The sequence below is a fragment of the Cyprinodon tularosa genome, unplaced genomic scaffold, assembly GCF_016077235.1.
Source record: "Cyprinodon tularosa strain WSP-4 unplaced genomic scaffold, ASM1607723v1 ctg2, whole genome shotgun sequence".
In the NCBI taxonomy this organism is placed as follows: domain Eukaryota; kingdom Metazoa; phylum Chordata; class Actinopteri; order Cyprinodontiformes; family Cyprinodontidae; genus Cyprinodon; species Cyprinodon tularosa.
In genome coordinates this window covers 365,271-387,029 of record NW_024038733.1, presented here as the reverse complement: position 1 = coordinate 387,029, position 21,759 = coordinate 365,271, and the positions used below count along the sequence as shown (strand labels likewise).

The window sequence follows — 21,759 nt, the reverse complement described above, 5'->3', positions numbered from 1 at the left end:
CGGCTACGGAGGCAGAGCAAGACCTGGAAAAAGAATGTAAAGCGTACCTGGACAGTGTAGTAGAAAACCTCCCAGCCACACCGACAAAGCTGGAACAGATTAAGAGGGCGCAAACCTCAGACAACACATGCAAACGTCTCAGTCACTACATTGCAAATGGCTGGCCCGAACACAGACGAGATGTACACGAGCTGCTGCTGCCCTACTGGCAGGACAGGTCAGTTCTGCACGATGGAGGATTACTCATGAAAGGTGAGAGACTCATAATACCTGAAAGCATGAGACCTGATATCCTGCAGAGACTTCACCAGGGACACCAAGGCATCAACAAATGCCTAGCTAGAGCTAGAGAATCAGTCTGGTGGCCAGGCATCACGTCTGCTGTGAAACAGATGGTGGAGAGATGTGAGATTTGCGCACGGGAAGCTCACACAGCAGTCGAGCCCCTGCTCACTACCGACCTCCCAAACAGACCATGGCAGAGGGTCGCGGCAGATCTTTTCCAATGGCAGAATGGGAATTACTTAGTCATGATAGACTACTTTTCTCGTTTTATTGAAGTCTGCAACCTACCTAACAGCACATCTGCAAAACAGACTATTGCAAGAATTAAGGCTGTGTTTGCTAGGTATGGATGCCCAGAAGTGCTTGTCACGGACAATGGCCCACAATTTTCCTGTCACGAATTCGCTCTGTTTGCACAAGAGTATGACTTCAGGCACGTGACAAGCAGCCCCCGTTATCCGCAGAGCAATGGGGAGGCTGAACGGGCCGTCAGAACAGTGAAGTCCCTTTTGGAGAAAGAGGGAGATTTCCATAAGGCTCTGTTGGCCTACAGGGCCACCCCATTGGCACATGGGAGCTCCCCAGCACAACTACTGATGGGGAGGAGAATCACAACACCAGTCCCTGTGTCACCGGAGCAGTTACAACCAAAGTGGCCGGATCTCAAGACATTCAGAGAAAAGGACACTGCCTTGAAACTGAAACAACAACAAACGTTCAACCGGAGACACCGTACTCAAACTCTGCCACCTCTTCAGCCCGGACAGCAGGTGTGGATCAGACCCACACGCACCAGAGGGACAGTTGTGGGACCTGCACCTACACCGCGCTCATATGAGGTGGAAACCCCGGAAGGAGGACGGATGCGGCGCAACCGTTCACAACTCAGAGAGGTACCAGTACCTCCAACATCAGGTGAGGTGACGACGACTAGGTCAGGGAGACTGTCCAGGGCTCCTGAAAGACTGGACCTTTGAACAGTATACACCCATGCACATCACGGTGGACAAGGAAGAAAATAAGACATGTTAAAAAGAAAAAAAAAGCCACAATTTTCCTGTTTGAAAGTTGAAATGTTATTAGGAAAGGCAGGTTCTGGTTGTTGTAAACTAAAGGTTTAAGTAATAGCCACAGTGAAATGGAATGTCTTTGGTTAGCCGCTCAAGTTACGTCCATTGATGTATATATTACGATGATTTGAAGTTCTGTCAAATCGGTTAAACGTTTATCTAAAAGGGGGAGATGTAATGGCATGTTATGGCCACTTGGTGGCACTCTGGGATTGAATGGAAAAATGTAGAAGAACAAGAAAAAGTTAATAAAGTTATCTAGTTACATCCTGATCGTTGTGTCCTTGAATATAGAGAACAGAGGAACAATACACTTTCAGAGTCTCCTTTATTGCATCAACTAATGACAATCACATATTTAACTTTGTCCCATTTGCTGTGCACAGGTACCCATTTCTTATGCATCCATAAAAATAGACCCCAAAATATTTAAAGTAAATTAAAATCAATTTCTTATCCCACAATGGGGAAATTTGTTCTCTGCATTTTGACCCATCCTCAGCCTTTACTGCGGTGCTTCTTTAAGCAGATGCTCCAGCTGAAGTCTATGTCCATGCAAACCTGGATTTCTTTAGAAATCCTCTCAAAGCCGAGTTATCCCTACTTGTTAAATACTTTTTTTCTGCAAACCTTTTCCTTCCACTTAACTTTTCTTTGATTTTAAAATGCTCTGTCATAGTACTCTGGGAACAGATGATAATACATAGCGGTTGGGGGTTGTCAATGACTCTTACTTACCGACAAGCCAGCTTTCCATGGTTGTGGAACACAAGCTAAACTACCTGCTGTTAAATATATATATATATATATGTATATATATATATATATATATATATATATATATATATATATATATATATATATATATATATATATATATATATATATATATATTTATATTTTTTTTTTTTTTTTTTTTTTTTTACCTCAGTATAAGATTGAGACTTAACATTTAAACATTTAAAAGACGGTAACATGCTTCTCACTTTTTGAATTAAATTACTGAAATAAAGTTTCAATTATATACTTACTGAAATGCAGGTGATCCATTTCCTTGTCATGTGTTCAAATAACAGTAGTTCTGTTTTTTGAAGGATGAAAGAAGTTTGTGGATTTAAATAGTGTTTGTCTTTGTGTCAGATTGCTTATGTCCATCAGAGTTTGCAGGCTGCCTGTTTGTTCATTGTGCCATAATAAAGTGTTCATCTGCTAAAGAACATTTTGATGTTCTGTGTGTTTAGACTGTAATAACTCTCTTTGCTATCCTCCCATCTCTATCCATCTCCATATCTTCCCCATCACCTCTCTGTTTCTGTTTTAATACATCTTTCCATTTTGTCGATGTGTGTTTTCTTGTCACCTGCGACTCCTATTTTTTTTGCTACACCCACTGTGTTTTTTTCTGCTTTGGTGCTGCCTCCTCCCTTTTGTACTTATTTTTTATTTACTTTTAAATCTTATAATTTATTTTCTTCTGCTTTATTTCTGTATTGCCTTACCACTGTCCTGTTGTGCTGCCTGCCTACTTTGTGTCTGTGGCACCTCCCCTTCCTTTGCTTCCTTCCCTTTTTCCTGTCCTTCTTTCCTCCTCCCTTTCTTTTCTCCATTAGGTGTCTGTTTGTCAAGAGATGATCACCGAGTTCAGAAACGCCGTCTCTTGTAAGAAGAGCTCCCGGCTGCGCCGCAGACGACAACTGAGCAGTTCTGCGGCCTTACGACATCCCACCCGCATTGCTCTTGGAGCCCCCCGGCCGCTGCGCCTGGTCCGAGAGATGCGGCTCAGCAATGGGAAGCTGTACAGCGGAGCTGGCCCGCTGACTGGTGGAGCAGGAGGGACAGGACTGCCCGATCTGGGCCCTGGGCCCCAAAGGATCCTAGATGATCCCCTTGGAGCAAACACTACCCCGCCTCCGCCGGCACCCACGCCAGTGATAGCGCCCTCTCGCAGCTGCAGCCACGTGAGGATCTGCCAGGAGTGCAGAAGGATCCAGAGCCTGAGATCAGGCAGTAGTTTGGGTTCATCATCAACAACAAGAATACCACCCTTATCTGCCCCCCTGCCTAGGCTACCTCCACCCCCACCACCGTCCTCATCCAACACAGACAGTGAGGGTGGAGGGGGCACCAGTCCAAGGCGGCTACGCCACAGCCCCCCATCTCAATCCCCCCTTCGTATTCCTCCTCCTCCTCAAAACAGCAACAACACAGACCTGCTTGGAGAGCAAGAGGGAGTGTAAGACTGGATAAGAGGGGGTGTGAGAAACTCAGAGAAATGGGTGATGAGGTGGAAGAACACAAACTAGAAAACATTTTTCTTGTTTACCCTGAGGAATGAAAATACAGAACCAACTGTGTACCAACTGGTCAAATATTAGGCTGCTGTTACTGAAAAAAAAAATGTTGGACAAATCTGAGGGACTGCCCTTTGTTGAAAGATGGCATTCTCCCCTCATTTCCTCAGTTCCTCTGTTCTGGGTTTCTTTAGACTCTGCCAGAAGTCCGTTCACCCTTTTGGTAAAAATGAAACCTAACTGGAGGACAAAAATGTTGGTCTAGACATAAAAAACAGCAACAAAAAGACTTCAGAGAATTATTTACTGTTGTTTTTTTCTTTTTTGTCTTTGTTTTGTTACCATTGTTCTAAGTGGGAATAAATACAGACTATGTATAACCCTTTGGTGGATTTTAAAATTCGAAATAAACTGATAACTTTTTTTCCAACAGTTTTGTGTCCCTTCCTGAGCTACGCAGCTATTCTTTAAATGCTTCTATGGGAGTTTGGTATTACCACTTAGGACAACATACAGTGACCTACAAAATTACATTTATGCACTTCTTTAAACATTTTTTTTAAGTTTTTTTTTTTTGGATTATAACATTTACTGTCATGAGAAACAATTTCCAAATGCTCTTTACCATTAATTTGACATTTGACCTATACCAGGGGTTGTCAACCGAAACTGTTCAAAGAGCCATATTGCCCCCAAAAAACAAATCTGCCTCTTGCTTTTGAGTCTTATTTAAGGCTAATAAGGAAACACGGACTCTAAGTACATTAGTCCACTATCAAACTGACTACATGACTTCATGGGCTTAATCATATAATAAGCATTCATGATTCATGTAAGATATTTGAGTTTAAATTCCATTCCAATATATAATGTATTAGGTTTTGTTGCATTGTTAAACTTATAGAAATACAATAAAGGAATTGGATTTTTGGTGTTATTTTTATTTTGAGGATTTTGGGGAAAAAAGGGAAGAAAGCTCACATACCTGCATAAGAGCTGTTTGATATGCAAACAGTTTTCCCTGCTTGCAACAAAACTAGCAGCAGTAATGGAGTTTGGAGATGTAACTCACTTCGAAAATCTATCTTTGCGCACCTGCAAGTTCTGCAAACGCACTTTTTCTCTCACTCCTGGGTGGTCTGCTGCAATTTTAGCATGCCTTCCATGGAATCCATGGCCCAAGACACACATTTAAAAAATAAGATTTGCGTCATAAATCTTTTTTTTGACAGAAATGTTTAAACTTATTGTTTAAATGTCATATCATATCATACAAATGTTTACATCGTTGGATATCGTAATACCTGTTGGTTTGACCTCCAGAACACCATATTAATTCAAAGAAACAAATACATCTGCAAGGGGGGCATCAAAGAGCCTCATGCAGCTCTGGAGCAGCGGGTTGCCGACCCCTGACCTATACAGTTCTACAGAAGACTAAAAAAGTGAAGCAAACATGTATAAATTGACTGCCATACATAAAGTCTGCAGACTAAACAAAACTAATACTTGAGCATTGAATTCAGCACTCAAGCTAGTTGCAAATGTATTCTCCAATTTTGGTGTTGATTTCTATGATTACCCCCTGCAGTCTGATGTGTAGAAAGTGTATGTTGATTATTATAGTTTTCAAACAAGTAAGAAAACTATCGTCATATCTTCCTGTTACCGGGGACCGGGCTGCAGGGGCAGCAAACTCTTCCCGTCTGAAGACACCTTCTCTAGCTCTGCTGGGGGAAGACTGAGGCACTACTCCAATCCTCTCCCTGATGGCAAAGCTCCTCAATCTATCTTTAAGGGAGAGCCCAGCCACCCTGTGGATAAAGCTGATTTCAGCCACTTGTGTCCAGGATCTTATTCTTTCGCTCATGATCCAGATTGGGATTGTAGGTGAGGGTAGGAACGTAGACCGACCTGTAAATCGAGAGCTTTGCCTTTTCATTCAGCTCTCTCTTTACCTCAACAGACCAGTGCTGGGTCTGCATATGTTTGCAGCAGCAGCCACACAGATCCATATATCTCCAACATCTCCCGCTCCTTTCTCCCTCACTAGTGAAAAGGACCCCAAGATACTGAACTACTCCACTTGAGGCAGTAACACTCCGACCTAAAAGGGAAAACCCGTCTTTTTCTGGTTGAGAACCAGAATAGCGGATTCTTATCCCAACTGCTTCAAATGCAGCTGCTGACCACCACAGTGCATGCTGTAGGTCTTGATAGTCGGGAACCAGCAGAACCACGCAAAAAGCAGATACTAAATCCACTGGTTCCCAAACCAGAACCTCTTGGTTGCATCTAGAAATCCTGTCCATTAAGAATATAAACAGGACCTTTGACAGATGGCTGTCCTGCTGGAGTCTGACATGTAGCAAGAATAGCTCAGATTTAATGCAAGCCATGGAGATCAAACTCCTGCCCCATTTGTACATACAGTGGCCAGATGGCACCTGGTAAAGGGCTCCTGACTCCATACTCCGGAGAGCCCCTCCAAGGGTACCGAAGTATTCCTTCACTTTGATGCGCCTGGTACACGACACAATCAAAATAGAACTAAAGTAATTTTTTTATCTGCAACTATTAAAATGCAATAAGAGGTGATTAAATTAATCTTTAAAAAGATTTTTTTTTGAAAATGTCACACATTAAGGCTATGCTTAATTTGCAGCCTATTAAGCATATACCCTGTTTACACTACCCTTAAAAAACTGAGCCGAGACCGGTCCGAGCTCAGTAACTGAGCTAACTTGTCGTGTGTGAACGGAAACAACCTGAACTGAACCGAGATAAACATAACCGGACCGCGCTAACTGCAGACCAGTTCCCGAGGTGGGTTCGGCTCGGTTTTTTTCCTGGCTCGGTTCTCTGATAACAAGAGCGCATGAGCAGAACGTGTCATCGCCGACTGGCTGAACATGCCGATTCACACTCCATTCCAGAAAGTCGGCTTCCCAAAAGCCGACTTTCTCAAGTACATCCGCGCAAGGTTGCCGTCTTCGCCTGACCCACCGCAAACACGGAAGTACAGCAATAATAATCAAGCATAACTTTCTGAATGTGACGGGCGCCGCCATTTTGATTTGCTTGATTCCCTCCTCCTTCGTCTTCTTCTTCTTGGGTTTTACGGCGGTTGACAAACAGCGTTTGGTGCATTACCGCCACCAGCTGCTTGAGTCCCTCCTTCAATCCTAGCAGTAATACCGCACATCGTCACTAGGAGGCGAGGAGTCGAGGCGTCGAGATAACCGAGATAAGTGTGACGTGTGAACGGTCGTCAAAACTGAGCTTGGCCTGGTTACCGATCCAAGCTCGGACCGGTCTCGGCCTGGATCGGTTTTTCAAGGGTAGTGTAAATGGGGCTATAGGCTGCACATTATCAGCCAATGCTTATTTAGAACCTGACCTCTAGGATGATGCTGTCCGTGGTGCTAGATAGTCATTTAGAAAAATGTTGTATTCAATGCACCATGATGTTAACTTTATATGTAGAAGTACAGTGACCTAATGTCAGGTGGGTAAAACATACAACATCCCTGGGAGGATCGCTGCTCAAGGTCATGTAGTATAGGAGTAGGCAATAGATTAGATCACTTGTCTCACCACCGCTGTACATATACTGCCAGAATACCAACATTACTTTCCTTTGTGCTGGCTGGGATCATTAGTAAAAATGTCTGTCCACATTTAACCCCCCCCAAAAAAAAAGTTTTCAGAAAACAAGAGGATCAGAAAGGTCTGTCAGCATGAGCTCTCAGCATGAGCAGCTGACACAGCAGTGAGTGAAAGATAATTAGAAATCAAAGCTGTTAATTTGTCGTTTGTTCGAATGACAGATGAACAAGCTGATTGCTGGGAACATTCACTCCGGTCACGTCTCTGTCAACCAAGGCTCTATGTCAAATTTTATACTGGTTTGATGCAAAATTAGATTCAATAATCAATTGTGAATGTGGTATCATTTTTATTGTGTGCTGTTACTTTTCCTTTTTCACTCTGTTTTCATTAAAAAAAAAAAAAAAATCTCCAACACTGCAAAAATTATCTCAAAATGAGTAAAAATGTCTTAAATTAAGTGTATTTACCCTTAATTTGAGCAGGTAAATAAGATTATTTGCCAGTGGAATTTGTATTTTTACTCTTAAAATAAGGTATCTAGATAAAACGCACTTGAGATAAGACAATGCAATTGTTTTTTCTTATTTTAAGTGTAAATTGTCTTGTTCCATTGGCAAAGTGTCTCACTTAAATCCTTAATTCAAGAAAAAATGCAGTTATTTTAAGAAGAAATTACTTATTTAGATTTCATTTTTTTGCAGTGAAGGTAATTTGGCCCTACTACGGTAGATTCTATGGTACTCTAATGTATTTTTCACATGTTTTCAAAAAAAAACAAAAAACTTTAAAGGTCTAACTAAACTAAACTAACTAAACTAAACTAAAATCATGCAAAGTTGGGCTTAAGAATGTGTTAAAGTAAAAACTAACAAAAATTTACTTTTTGGCCATAATTTCAAATGCAATTTTGGCTCAAAATGAACAGCACATGTCACCAAATTGAATAATATACCAACAGTGAAAAAATTGTGGTGGATAACGCTCTTTAGTTTCCATTTCTTCAAATGGAATGGACGGGTTTGTTCAATAAATATAAAATATAAAAGTAAAAACCAGTAAGCATTGACTTAAAACCACCAGGGGTCTTTAAGGAAGCTTAAGAAACGCAAAGTGAAGATATGAGTGCTGATAGATTCTCAACAAAGAAAAACTGTATGCTGATATAAAGAAAACATCCCAACAATGCCGCAATTAGTTTTGCACTGTAATGCAACCAGAACCTTAAATGGTATTACATGTACATTTTTCATCATACCAGAATGGTTTGGATTTTATTTACGGTAAATTTTGCAAGCTCTACTGGAAATCATACATAGTAGGGGGTAAGTTTGGGAAATATTTCACCATGATCTTAGATTTAAAGGCCAAAGACATGTCATATTACCTTATGTAACCTCCTTTAAGAGATAGAGTATTGCAAATATTAGCACAGAAAGGTTTGGGCCTAAATGTATTTGTTGTACTCGTGTCTCTTTTAAGTCTGTTCCTCGCGGGTCTGGATGAACCACATTTCAACATCAAATAAGAGAGATAATCAGACGGCTACAAAATGGAAGAGGGAGCGACTAAAAACCTTTGAAATGTGAAATAATTGCCACTTATTATCCCGAGTAACATTCACCAAGTATTTAAGATGCTTTTAGACATTGTTTATACAGCTAATATAAGATGGACCTGGTAAAAAAACAAAAAAAACAGGAGAGAGGCATGGAAAAAGATGTGGAATAGAGCCGACACTTTAATTTAAAAGAGAAATGTGTCCCTCAGCTTCTTCCATTACAACCTCTGTCATGATCTGTTAATTATAGGCATCTTTTAAGGGTCTTGTTAATGTGCCAGCAGGCTGTAGCTGCAGTCCAGCTTCCCGTTTAACACACTAACTTGGCTGTTCACATTAGTATCTCCTGCCAGAGCGATAGACCCAGCTCAGCCTTGTCAATATTGTTTCAAGCTTTGATTACCTAATTAGACCACTCTGTGGCAGGGGACTCATTCAGGAAGAACCTTGCCCATGATTCATTGGGAATACTTGCTCATATGTTAGTGGTGAAAGCAGAATACAGTATCTTTAAATCTTAATTTCACTAAGCTAGTCAAAACACCTGGGGAAAAAAAAACAAAAAAAAAAACAGTGCCAAAACCCCTTATACATATAGGAGATGTGGTCAGAAGTATTCTGGTTCTGGTACAGATGAGTAAAACAAACAAACCCAATTGTCTTTTGTTTCACTGGAACATTCTCACTTTTAAAGTTTTAGAACCATTGAATCTTAAATTTTTAGTGCTATTTATTTGGACAAAGTAAAAAAAAAAAAAAATCAAAGCCAAAAAAACAATCATTGAAACATTGGTGTATTTTTATGTCCTTTAACAAACTGAAAAACACATTTTACTGAAGCATTTTTAAACTGCCTCTCTGCTTTACGATGATGCTGAGTGATGTTTTAGGTCACCCAGGGGCGGATCCAGGATTTTTCAAAGGGGGGTGCGCACCTAAGGGTCATGGGGTCACGGGGTCAAGGGTCACAGGTCAAGACAATGTGAGGCTAAAAGACCAAAGAATACCATCTTCACTCTTTCACGCTACCCTAATTATTCATCCAAGGGTTTATAATTGATAATTTTAATGGATGAACATAAGTAGAATTAGCATGATTACATTATTGTAATTAAAAAAGGATCTCTCAGTTTTTAAAGCATGCACAAGGTTAAAAGGTAGTTTGAAGAAAAAAAATGATCCTTATCAACAATTAATCAAACAAGGAGTTTCTTTATTTCCAGAAATTATATTTACACAGAACATTAAATAAAAAAAAATAAAAAAAACAAGGACTTGGGTTCAAGTATGGTTCAAGTAAGACAAAGGAGTTTTGAATATATTTTAACAAGATAAACTGTTGAAAAACAAAAAAAAAAAAACAAAGTTAAACCAGACAAAGAATATTGTTCTCTACTACAAACTTTATGATGATGATAATGAGTTTACAAATGTCAACCTTCTGGGATGCTTCTGGGCAAATGTGTCTATGATTTTGTTGATGTCTAGCTGAATGTCCTTGTGCACATACAAAAGTAGCAAAGCCACAAACCTTTCCTGTCCCATTGTTGACCTCAGCAAAGGTCACTGCTTTAAGACCCGAGTTAGCACGTTCCACAGAAGCACTGGTAACAGGAATGACTGACAGAAGGTGAAAAATCATATACAGGTGCTGGTCATAAAATTAGAATATCATGAAAAAGTAGATTGATTTCAGTAATTCCATTTAAAAAGTGAAACTTGTATATTATATTCATACATTACATACAAACTCATATATTTCAGATGTTTATCTTGTTTAATTTTGATGATTACAAATGACAACAAATGAAAATCTCAAATTCATCATATCAGAAAATTAGAATATTGTGAAAAGGTTCAAAATTGATGGCCCCTGGTGCCACACTCTAATCAGCTAATTAACTCAAACCACCTGCAAAAGCCTTTAAATGGTCTTTCAGTCTAGTTCTATAGGCTACACAATCATGGGGAAGACTGCTGACTTGACAGTTGTCCAAAAGACGACCATCGACACCTTGCACAAGGAGGGCAAGACACCAAAGGTCATCGCTAAAGAGGCTGGCTGTTCACAGAGCTCAGTGTCCAAGCACATTAATAGAGAGGCGAAGGGAAGGAAAAGATGTGGTCGAAAAAAGTGTACAAGCAAGAGAGATAACCGCACCCTGGAGAGGATTGTGAAACAAAACCCATTCAAAAATGTGGGGGAGATTCACAAAGAGTGGACTGCAGCTGGAGTGAGTGCTTCAAGAACCACCACACACAGACGTATGAAAGACATGGGTTTCTGCTGTCGCATTCCTTGTGTCAAGCCACTCTTGAACCACAGACAGCGTCAGAAGCGTCTTGCCTGGGCTAAAGAGAAACAGGACTGGACTGCTGGTGAGTGGTCCAAAGTCATGTTCTCTGATGAAAGTAAATTTTGCATTTCCTTTGGAAATCAAGGTCCCAGAGTCTAGAGGAAAAGAAGAGAGGCACTTCATCCACGTTGCTTGAAGTCCAGTGTAAAGTTTCCACAGTCAGTGATGGTTTGGGGTGCCATGTCATCTGCTGGTGTTGGTCCATTGTGTTTTCTGAGGTCCAGGGTCAACGCAGCCACATACTAGGAAGTTTTAGAGCACTTCATGCTTCCTGCAGCTGACCAACTTTTTGGAGATGCAGATTTCATTTTCCAACAGGACTTGGCACCTGCACACAGTGCCAAAGCTACCAGTACCTGGTTGAAGGACCATGGTATCCCTGTTCTTAATTGGCCAGCAAACTCTCCTGACCTTAACCCCATAGAAAATCTATGGGGTATTGTGAAGAAGAAGATGCAATACACCAGACCCAACAATTCAGAAGAGCTAAAAGCCACTATTAGAGCAACCTGGGCTATCATAACACCTGAGCAGTGCCACAGACTGATCGACTCCATGCCACGCCGCATTGCTGCAGTAATACAGGCCAAAGGAGGCCCAACTAAATACTGAGTGCTGTACATGCTCATACTTTTCATGTTCATACTTTTCTGTTGGCCAACATTTCTATAAATCCTTTGTTTTTATTGGTCTTCAGTAATATTCTAATTTTCTGATATGATGAATTTGAGATTTTCATTTGTTGTCATTTGTAATCATCAAAATTAAACAAAATAAACATCTGAAATATATGAGTTTGTATGTAATGTATGAATATAATATACAAGTTTCACTTTTTAAATGGAATTACTGAAATCAATCTACTTTTTCATGATATTCTAATTTTATGACCAGCACCTGTAAATGTTTGGGTAGCACTTCATATTTGTTATCTTTAGAATTTCAGGGAGAGAGCGGGGTTTTTCTAGCCTGGGTGCCTTTCCGAACTTAGTCCCGCCCACAAAGTTTAAGGTCGGGGAAGTTCGGTCTGGCTCTGCTCCATAGTAGCGCGAGTATTATTGCCCACTGTCAGGCGATCCAATCAAATTGTCAGGGCGGGCTTTATACGATGATGGACAGATGATAAACAGTAACGTAATCAACCACGTGACCAAAGCGCGCTTGGGTGACAACAATAATGGCTGCCGCTGGAGAGTTGAGGTGAGTAGATTCTGCTATTAGGTCTGTTCTAGAAGATATCGACAGCAAATTAATTTTAAAAGAGGAACAGAGAAACGCGATCAAGGCTCATCTTCTTATTCTAGGCGTGCAACTGCACGCTTTGATTTTTGTGGACAACAACTATGCCTCGCTTAACATACGTCACGCACTCCGTTGCTCTTATTGGTTGTAGATTTATCTATATATTGAGTGCAGAGGCATTTTTTTTTTCTGGTTCGTTCGAAACCACCCCATAATCACAGCTCTATGGAGCAGCATCAGACTCATATTCTGACTAGAATTGAGTCGGACTACGTCAGGCTAGGGTTTTTCCACTGATGATACCACTTTGTGTGCCACAACTTCACTTCCTGCCTGAATGTTGATCCTGACGGTAGATCATCTTTATATGATGTAAAAATGATAAAAAGTCATACTTGTCCAGCCAGTCCCTCTGGCATGTTCTTTTGGTCACCCCACTGGCTCTTCGGTTGTCTTTAAATTCTCTGGCAGGGAAATTGAAAGATTTGGGTGGTTTTCTGGTCTGAAGAAGTTGGAATTTTTCAGAGTCGTCCATTTCACTAATCCGGTCCTTGGCCTTTGATATATCTGTAATAACATTGATATTTACATTGTCAATTTTGCATGGGTGCTGGTGGAGTTGTAAATCTGCCTACATGAAGATTTTGTATAGTCTTGCTTTATTACCGTATGAAATAATTATTATAAAATGTAAGATTTCAAGATTAAGCAAAAAAGTCAATCATGTAAAACAAAATTAGTTGTTTTGACAACTATTACTCACCTATGTCGTAAGTTGTTTGGGGCAAATCTGCTTGGTTGAGCGCCGGCTCTTCAGTTGTCTTTACATCGAAACACGGTCCTTGTTGTTCATCTGGAAAAGAAAATTATTTTTGTGATCAGGTGAACCTTGTAATCTCAGGAGGAGCCACAAAACAATTTAATGTTGTGTTTTTATCGTAAATTATTAAATTCACTGAACACATTTCACCAGGTGCACAAAACTGAATTTACTTAAAAGTAAATTGTATTTTTATTGTAAAATATTAAATGCACTGAAAACAAATAACACCAGATTTGTAGTTATCATATCACAATGTTAACAAGACTCCCTTAGACTCCAAGCATGTGCTTAGAGCATTCATTGATTTGGATCCTTACCAATTGATAAAAGTTAGTAATGTTTTCATAAAGGATACCATTCTTATTTTTAACAGTACAACACATGTGGTACAGGTTTAGACCCAAAAATACATACTACAAAATAACTATTGTATGCATGTCAATGGCAACTAATGTTGCTTATTTTTCTTAATTGTACACTCTTTTTATTACTTATCAAACACTGCAATTTTCATAACTTTCCCGTTACTGGTTAAAGTATTTCTACAATTGCATTACTTTGCAACTTTAAACAACTTGTTTATCAACAATCAACAATGTTGATAATGTTTTCTCATTATCAACATTTTCTAGCAATCATCACACCTTTTATCTGTGTGTCTCCAATATCTGAACGTTCATACTGGTCAACGCTGTAACATTGTGGTCATTTTCTGTAGTTGTGCCAGGTCGACTGAAGAATAGAAAACAAGATATAAACATTTCAATCTGTGTTATTTAGATTATAGATATAAGCCTTTAGAAAATAAAGTTGGTTTCTACTTACCCTTTTGTTGGATTGGACCAGAATCTTAAAAGAGATGGTTGTCTGGTTTTCTTGTTTGGCCTTAAATCTTCCAGGTCTCCTCGTGCTCGCAACGACGCTGTGGCAAGCCGATTGGGCCAATAATCGTCCGTACAATAACGCGCAGTTCCAACCCGTATTTTACGCGAGTGCGCGTTTTTTACGTCACCGAGCGTTTCCAGCCACCAGCCAGAACGCGCGGTGACGTAAAAAACGCGCACTCGCGTAAAATACGGGTTGGAACTGCGCGTTATTGTACGGACGATTATTGGCCCAATCGGCTTACCATATGCCAAAGGGGGGTGCGCGCGCCCCCCGCGCCCCCGCCTGAATCCGCGCCTGTCACCAGTGCTCGCAAGTGCTATTGGCAGAGCTTTGTAGACAATGCATTGTGTCATTTCCCTGCAGAACTTTGTGTAAAGAAGTAATCAAGGTTACGATTTTGTCCAACTTAAGTGCTTTGGTGTTTAAAGGGAACACTCAAGTGAGTTTTTATTTTTCTACCCTTACAGTTACTTTAGAAAACCCTCAAGGGCATTGCTAGTGAGTTATGAAGAATTTATTTCCACTGCATTCACACTAGATGGCTGTATGGCTATTTAGAAGGTTGCAAATCACGTACTTGTCACTGTTCTAGAAACTATAGAGGCTAAATGGTGAATTAACAGCACAGAACAGATGGTTTAAAAAATGTCTGCTAATAACTTGACTGCATTCTTCATCACTTAACCACCTTTTTAAAAATACTTTCTTAGCTATACATTTTGGTGCAGCCAAAGACGTTTGTGTGAGAGATGCTGTTATTTAAGTTTTGTAACTCTGTCTTTAAATTGGATCATATTTTCTGGCCCTTTTTCAGCCACATTTAAAGAGAGACATTGCTGCTCATAATATGACATGTCAAACATGCCAGCTTGTGGGAAACCCTAATGAAAGCTTTCCTCCTGCCCCTTTCATTCCAAACCCAGCTGTCATTCAGCCTTTTAAACACCTCATTATTGACTGTGTGGGCCCATTGCTTCCTTCTAAGTCTGCTACAACATACTTTTTATCTGTTCTGTTTCAGAGTACTCATTATCCATTGCAGACGACAGCCGCAACAAACAGTTTCATGCTTTGACACAGTTTATTTAGTTTATTTTTGGTGTTCTGATAGTTATTCTGATTAAGGGTCAAACATCTTTTACATTCACTTACTCAGGTATTTAAAAAACGTCAAGCACTGCAAATCCTCTCCATATCGTCTAGAATCTACATTTTAATAGGGTTCCATCAGACTCATTAGTCATTATTGTGGCTTATTTGCACTGAAGACAGACTGTTGTCTGATCAATGGAGGGAAGTAGAACATAGTAATAAAAAATACTGTGTTAATAATTTTTTTCTTCAGATAATATGTAGGCTAGCTGGAGAGCTGGCAAAAAAAAAAGAGCACATTTGTGTCGAGTTTAATAATTTGCCAAATGAAAATTCAATTGTCAAACTGGTTAAATGTGTGTTTAATCAGGTAATATTAACATAATTGGGTGATGTTGTAAGGCAGGTTTGAGTGCATCCAGTACAGACAACAATTAAAGATATTGAAAAATATTCTGTATCTACAAAAACTACAAAAGAGCTAATTAAGTTGTTGGGACATTACCGGCATTTTTGCACAACTTTTTCTGATGCCTTGGTCCTTCCGAATTGTTTCTTGGAACTTAGCAATCTGTCAATGTGCTTCTCAGAAAGGCAAATAACACTTTAGCTTTTGCAGTCTCAGAGATTGTTAAGCTATTTTTTTCTCTCAGCGGATGCCAGTCATGTGGGAACTTTCCTTCTGCAAGCAAATGAGTTGAATTTTGACAAACCATTGAGCATAAAAAATAGTTTAAAATAAAAGTATCAGTTAAACCTAACAAAAATAATAGGAAAATGATGTTAATTTGGCCATTACAACAGGCTGGTTTGGATTCTGGTGTGGTATCTGTCAAGGTCTCTTCAGACCACAATCCATTAGTTTTACTATCGCTCTGAATGGTCTAAACGTAAGAGGTAAGGTAAGAGGTGAAGGTGAGGTGATGTCACTCTGCTGACTTTTGTATTTTCACTTTACAAATGGTTTTATATCATATTACTTTTCTGTAGTTAAACTTCCTGTTTATGGAACCTCTCTGCAGCCCCTGAACAGCTGTAGCAATCAGCCTGACTAGAAGCACCTGGCCAGTCCTCCCAGGATCTTAAGAGTTGACTGAAGACTGACACAAACGGATTATCTCTCAGTTCCTGCTGGAATACTGACACATCTAACCAAACACCTCAGAATGTAATTTAATTTAGTAAATAAATTATGTGGCTTATTTTTCTTAAGTCTTTGTCTCAGTGGGTTTTTTGTCATGGCCAATAAGTCTGGTCTTGACACCATTAATACCTCATTACGTCCACTTCAATAATATCTGCAAAAAGCTGCAGCTCAAAGCTGTTTTGGATAAATTTTGTGTCAAATGAAAGGAACGTCTGAGCAGCCATATGCAAACTTCATGTATTTTTACATTAATAATGAAATAGGGATCAATATAAGGTTAAGTCTGTAATTTGTAAATTTGCTTAAAAAACTAGAAAAACAATCTTGCAGAACTAATGAAATAATGCAAAAGAGAATCTCCTTAATCCATCTATGAGCAGAGATGAAGGTCCTCAAACACAAATACTAGCATATTTCTCTGAACACCTGTGCCACATTTACATTTCTGATTTTCTCAGAGTTTCCCTATGGTTTGTTTTTATCACACTTAAATATTTTAGATCAGCAGGTACATTTAAAATAATTCATGCTTGAATTGATAAATATCATGTGACATTTTCTTGTATTCTTCCCCAATACAAGAAAAGTTATTTTACTGTGTTCAACGTAGAGCTAAATCCTTAGAATTGGCTTTTTAATATATTTCAGAATGATGATTTTTTTATTTTATTTTGGAGAATGTTTAGCCTTCTTCATGTTATTAATGAGTTCTGCTTACAGCTTTGGCAGGACCAGTGAAGTTTTACTTCACCGTCCAAAAATGTGGGTAATTAGTTAGATATTGATTTGACAAGAAAGTAAAATTAACATTAAGCACAGGCTAGGATAAACTTTTTACTCCTAAGAATTAAAAATTCCTTTTTATTCAGATTATCTCTGTCTGATCTTAGAATTTGTTCAGTCATGTCAGACATCTCTTTGTTACAAGTTGTAAAACAGAGAAAATCTCTTTGGTGGACTAATATTTGTTCACAGCACTGAACAAACAAATCCTGGGCTGACATGAATTTAAATTTACCCGAGTTACATAAAACCTTCTTAGTGGCTCCAAATCCCAGCTATTCTCTCTAATTAGTTGTCATTTTCCAACCGGATTGTTCCACAATGATAAACAGTGAGCCTCATAATTGTCTTTGTAAATAAATAACCTTGCTCCTTACAACGCAGAATTGCAAATTATGCATTTTGCTGTGAAGATGATTTGTTGACATCTTTGTGTGGCAGATAATAAATGATAACATTCTTTGCTCGCTCGGGTTATGCTTTTCCTCCGAATGATCGCTGTCAGCAGACGCGAGACAGATTCAATGTTTCTCTCTTTATCTTTGTTTACTTCGGCTTTTGTGTTCTGAATGCTGACAAGGCAACCCAATCTGAAATGTTTCCTCAAGTCTCCACATTGTAGGCAAACAAAAGCAGTCTCACCCACATTATCTTCATCTCACTTCTCTCTGTTATCTGAATTTTAAAAGTAAACATTGTTCTTCATGTTTGCAATTTTATCCCTAGATTTGCTTTTATGTCTTTAACTGGCATTATTTCCTTAAACAGCAGAACTTCATAATTCCTTAACTTGAACTGACAGTGTTCTTGCCAAAACTTCATAGAGCCCCCTGAAGTTTGCAGGCATTGAAATAAAAGGGAATTTACACCCTAGAATTAGGTTGAGAAAGGTTGTTAAATTTCTGAAGTTTGCATGCTTTTTCTGGGTACTCCAGCTTCCCCCAACAGTCCAAAAGTACTCCTGTTGGGTTAGCTGGTTCTCCTTCTTTTGCCAACAGGCTGCTGCTGGATAGGCACCAGCACACTTTGACTCTGAAAGATAGGCAGTAGAAGATGGATGGACAGTGTAATAGAAATGTATATAATAAACTATGATGATTACAAATTTTCAACACAAAACATTAAAATCATTGTCATTGTCATCATCATTGACTTGATGCAATCGGCCGGGTCTCCTCAAATGGAAATCTTTTTGACAAATAATAATTATAGATCTAATTTGACTAAAATTCTATGGTTTTTTAGTTTTGTTTTTTACATGAAATATACACACGTAGTACATAGCTTGACATTAGAGCTTTAAAATTAAGTTATAAAACCAAAACATGAAACTCTGTACATAATTAAAAAGATTGTATGTTTGTCTATTAATGCAATATTGTCTTATCAGTATTTGTAACTGTACATAATGCAAGACACTTAAGACATATTAAGTGTTTTAAAGCAAAAGGCAGATATTGAACTTCTGGTTTATGGCACAAATCAGCCACTTTAGAACCCTCCATCATGAACCATTGATTTAACTGACTTAGAGACTAAATCTTTCTCCAATTTTAGCAAATGGCTGAAGTATCCAAAAGATACTGAACAGTTACCTTCTATTTCTATCCTCCTTTATCAATATCTGCCAGATGACAGTGAGGAACAAACTAGCCTGCAGACCCCTTTCATAAAAGGTCTTTCCATCTTTTTTTTTTTACAAAAAAAAAAAAAAAACTCAAGCTCAGTCATTACTCGGTTGGATTAAGGTCCACACTTTAAAAGACCCTTGAATTTATGCTGATCAGAGATCTTAAGCATGGTTGAAGTGGCTCGCTGGGAGACCACAAATCTACCTTTGCATAAAATCAGCACACACCTACATCCACAGATTCACATTTTCATTTTTGTTGTCTTGCTTTTTTTGTCCCTACTGATTTCTGATTGAATCCACTCCTGGGCATAGTGGATTCAATCAGAAATCACTTTCTTTCACTAACAACTAGTGATAGAAACTCGTTGGGCTGGAGTAGAGGAAGGCCAAGTGGTTCTGCTGGAAAGGGGTCACAAATTTTCAGTTTATTAAATAAAACCATCCAAGTTTATCAAAATCCTTTGCCTCGAGGACTGATATTTCTCAAGACAAAATAATGCATTTGATAATCTGCTGTACAGCTCTATATTCTACAATTATAAAAAAACTAAAATATTTCAAATAACTTATTTTTTCCTCAAAATGTTTCACATTTTTCTCTTTAAATGCAATTTTAGCTAAATAATCCCCTTAAATAAAAGTACAGAAGACGATGAAATACATTATTTACTCATACCTTAACTTTTTCAGGTGTTTTCCAGCTTAAAAGCCTAAGTTCCACAAATTGAGATGTTTAAAAAATGCAATTCAAAAAAACAAAAAATATTTGCTATACAGTAACATCTGTACAATCAGTTCTAACATGTAGCCTTAACAATGATGGATATAAAACAGTTGAGGCAAGCATGGTTGGGCTTATTCTTTTTGTTAGTTTGTTTTTGCAGCCTAAAAAGGGATCCCTCACATCCCTCATTATCATGGTCAATATCCCAGAGGAATTTATATCAAATTCTTTTTAGAGGAATCCAGCTTTGAATGTGTAAAAACAAGCTTTTGGTTCACTGCCAGAATTCTCTCAAATATCTATTAGTGAACAATCCACAGTGCCTTATAAAATATCCACCACTCAGAAGAGAGGACCTGTCATTAAGACAGCTAACAGTCAGACAGGTCTTAGAAGGGCCAGAGAAAAGCCATTGTTGGGCAAAAACAAATAAAAAAGAATAGTGTGTTGTTATTTTAGTCTGTCTTTAGGCACTGGTAACAATAAAGATTAAGAAAGATGTTCTGGTCAGATGAGACGAGGATTTTATTGATTGCATGCAAAGGGTCATTTGTTGTAAATATTGATGCTGAATTGTATCGTGACTACTTCACCACTGAGGGTTAGACATAGTAGCTTCATTATTATCTTATAGGAATGCATTTCTCCAGCAGGGACTGAGGAACTGGTCAATGTTTATGGGGAATATGAGTAGAGTTAAATACAGAGCAGTCTCTATAATGGAGATGTTTTGAAAGTTCTCGTAAACATTAGGACTCCTAATGTGACGTAAATCCATCTTAGCAGAAGTTTGGATCATTTCCTGTAAGGTTTGAGTGTATATAGCTGGAGGCACCATGCAAAAGAAAGGCAAATATTGCAGAAAACTTATCATGCTGAATCATGGTTCAGCCTTGAACTCAGAATAATTAACCACACACAGATCCATTAGGGTTGCCAACTCTTTGAAAAATAAATAACTGACACTCCTTGGCCAGGCACTCTCTTCCATGATGCATCTTATATTTGCCCTTTTTTTTCACTATATTTAATAATGTTTTAAACATTTTACTCAAACCTAAATTGAATCAAACACATTAATTTGTTCTATTATACAGGTGCTGGTCATAAAATTAGAATATCATGAAAAAATAGATTGATTTCAGTAATTCCATTTAAAAAGTGAAACTTGTATATTATATTCATACATTACATACAAACTCATATATTTCAGATGTTTATTTTGTTTAATTTTGATGATTACAAATGACAACAAATGAAAATCTCAAATTCATCATATCAGAAAATTAGAATATTACTGAAGACCAATAAAAACAAAGGATTTATAGAAATGTTGGCCAACTGAAAAGTACGAACATGAAAAGTATGAGCATGTACAGCACTCAGTATTTAGTTGGGCCTCCTTTGGCCTGTATTACTGCAGCAATGCGGCGTGGCATGGAGTCGATCAGTCTGTGGCACTGCTCAGGTGTTATGATAGCCCAGGTTGCTCTAATAGTGGCTTTTAGCTCTTCTGAATTGTTGGGTCTGGTGTATTGCATCTTCTTCTTCACAATACCCCATAGATTTTCTATGGGGTTAAGGTCAGGAGAGTTTGCTGGCCAATTAAGAACAGGGATACCATGGTCCTTCAACCAGGTACTGGTAGCTTTGGCACTGTGTGCAGGTGCCAAGTCCTGTTGGAAAATGAAATCTGCATCTCCAAAAAGTTGGTCAGCTGCAGGAAGCATGAAGTGCTCTAAAACTTCCTGGTATGTGGCTGCGTTGACCCTGGACCTCAGAAAACACAATGGACCAACACCAGCAGATGACATGGCACCCCAAACCATCACTGACTGTGGAAACTTTACACTGGACTTCAAGCAACGTGGATGAAGTGCCTCTCTTCTTTTCCTCCAGACTCTGGGACCTTGATTTCCAAAGGAAATGCAAAATTTACTTTCATCAGAGAACATGACGTTGGACCACTCACCAGCAGTCCAGTCCTGTTTCTCTTTAGCCCAGGCAAGACGCTTCTGACGCTGTCTGTGGTTCAAGAGTGGCTTGACACAAGGAATGCGACAGCAGAAACCCATGTCTTTCATACGTCTGTGTGTGGTGGTTCTTGAAGCACTCACTCCAGCTGCAGTCCACTCTTTGTGAATCTCCCCCACATTTTTGAAGGGGTTTTGTTTCACAATCCTCTCCAGGGTGCGGTTATCTCTCTTGCTTGTACACTTTTTTCGACCACATCTTTTCCTTCCCTTCGCCTCTC

General features: G+C 38.9%; 1 protein-coding gene and 1 long non-coding RNA gene across 6 annotated transcripts in view; one reads left to right on the top strand and one right to left on the bottom strand.

Annotated features, from left to right (window-relative positions):
* The window catches only part of grik5 (glutamate receptor, ionotropic, kainate 5), a 157,605-nt gene extending 153,527 nt beyond the window's left edge, over positions 1-4,078 (top strand). For 3 of the 5 annotated variants that reach the window (XM_038284387.1, XM_038284389.1, XM_038284388.1), the window contains one exon: positions 2,966-4,078. In XM_038284387.1, the coding sequence (XP_038140315.1) occupies positions 2,966-3,592 (627 nt within the window). In that variant the 3' untranslated portion in view covers positions 3,593-4,078. The remainder of the gene's footprint in view (positions 1-2,965) is intronic. The other 2 variants (XM_038284391.1, XM_038284390.1) reach the window with 1 other exon arrangement.
* An 8,500-nt stretch (positions 4,079-12,578) lies between these two features.
* LOC119783136 lies at positions 12,579-14,134 on the bottom strand. The gene is made up of 4 exons (XR_005280756.1): positions 14,064-14,134; positions 13,883-13,970; positions 13,179-13,268; positions 12,579-12,982 (listed from the first exon to the last, which is right to left on the bottom strand). It is a non-coding gene; the product is annotated as an uncharacterized LOC119783136 (long non-coding RNA).
* Positions 14,135-21,759: the final 7,625 nt, after the last annotated feature.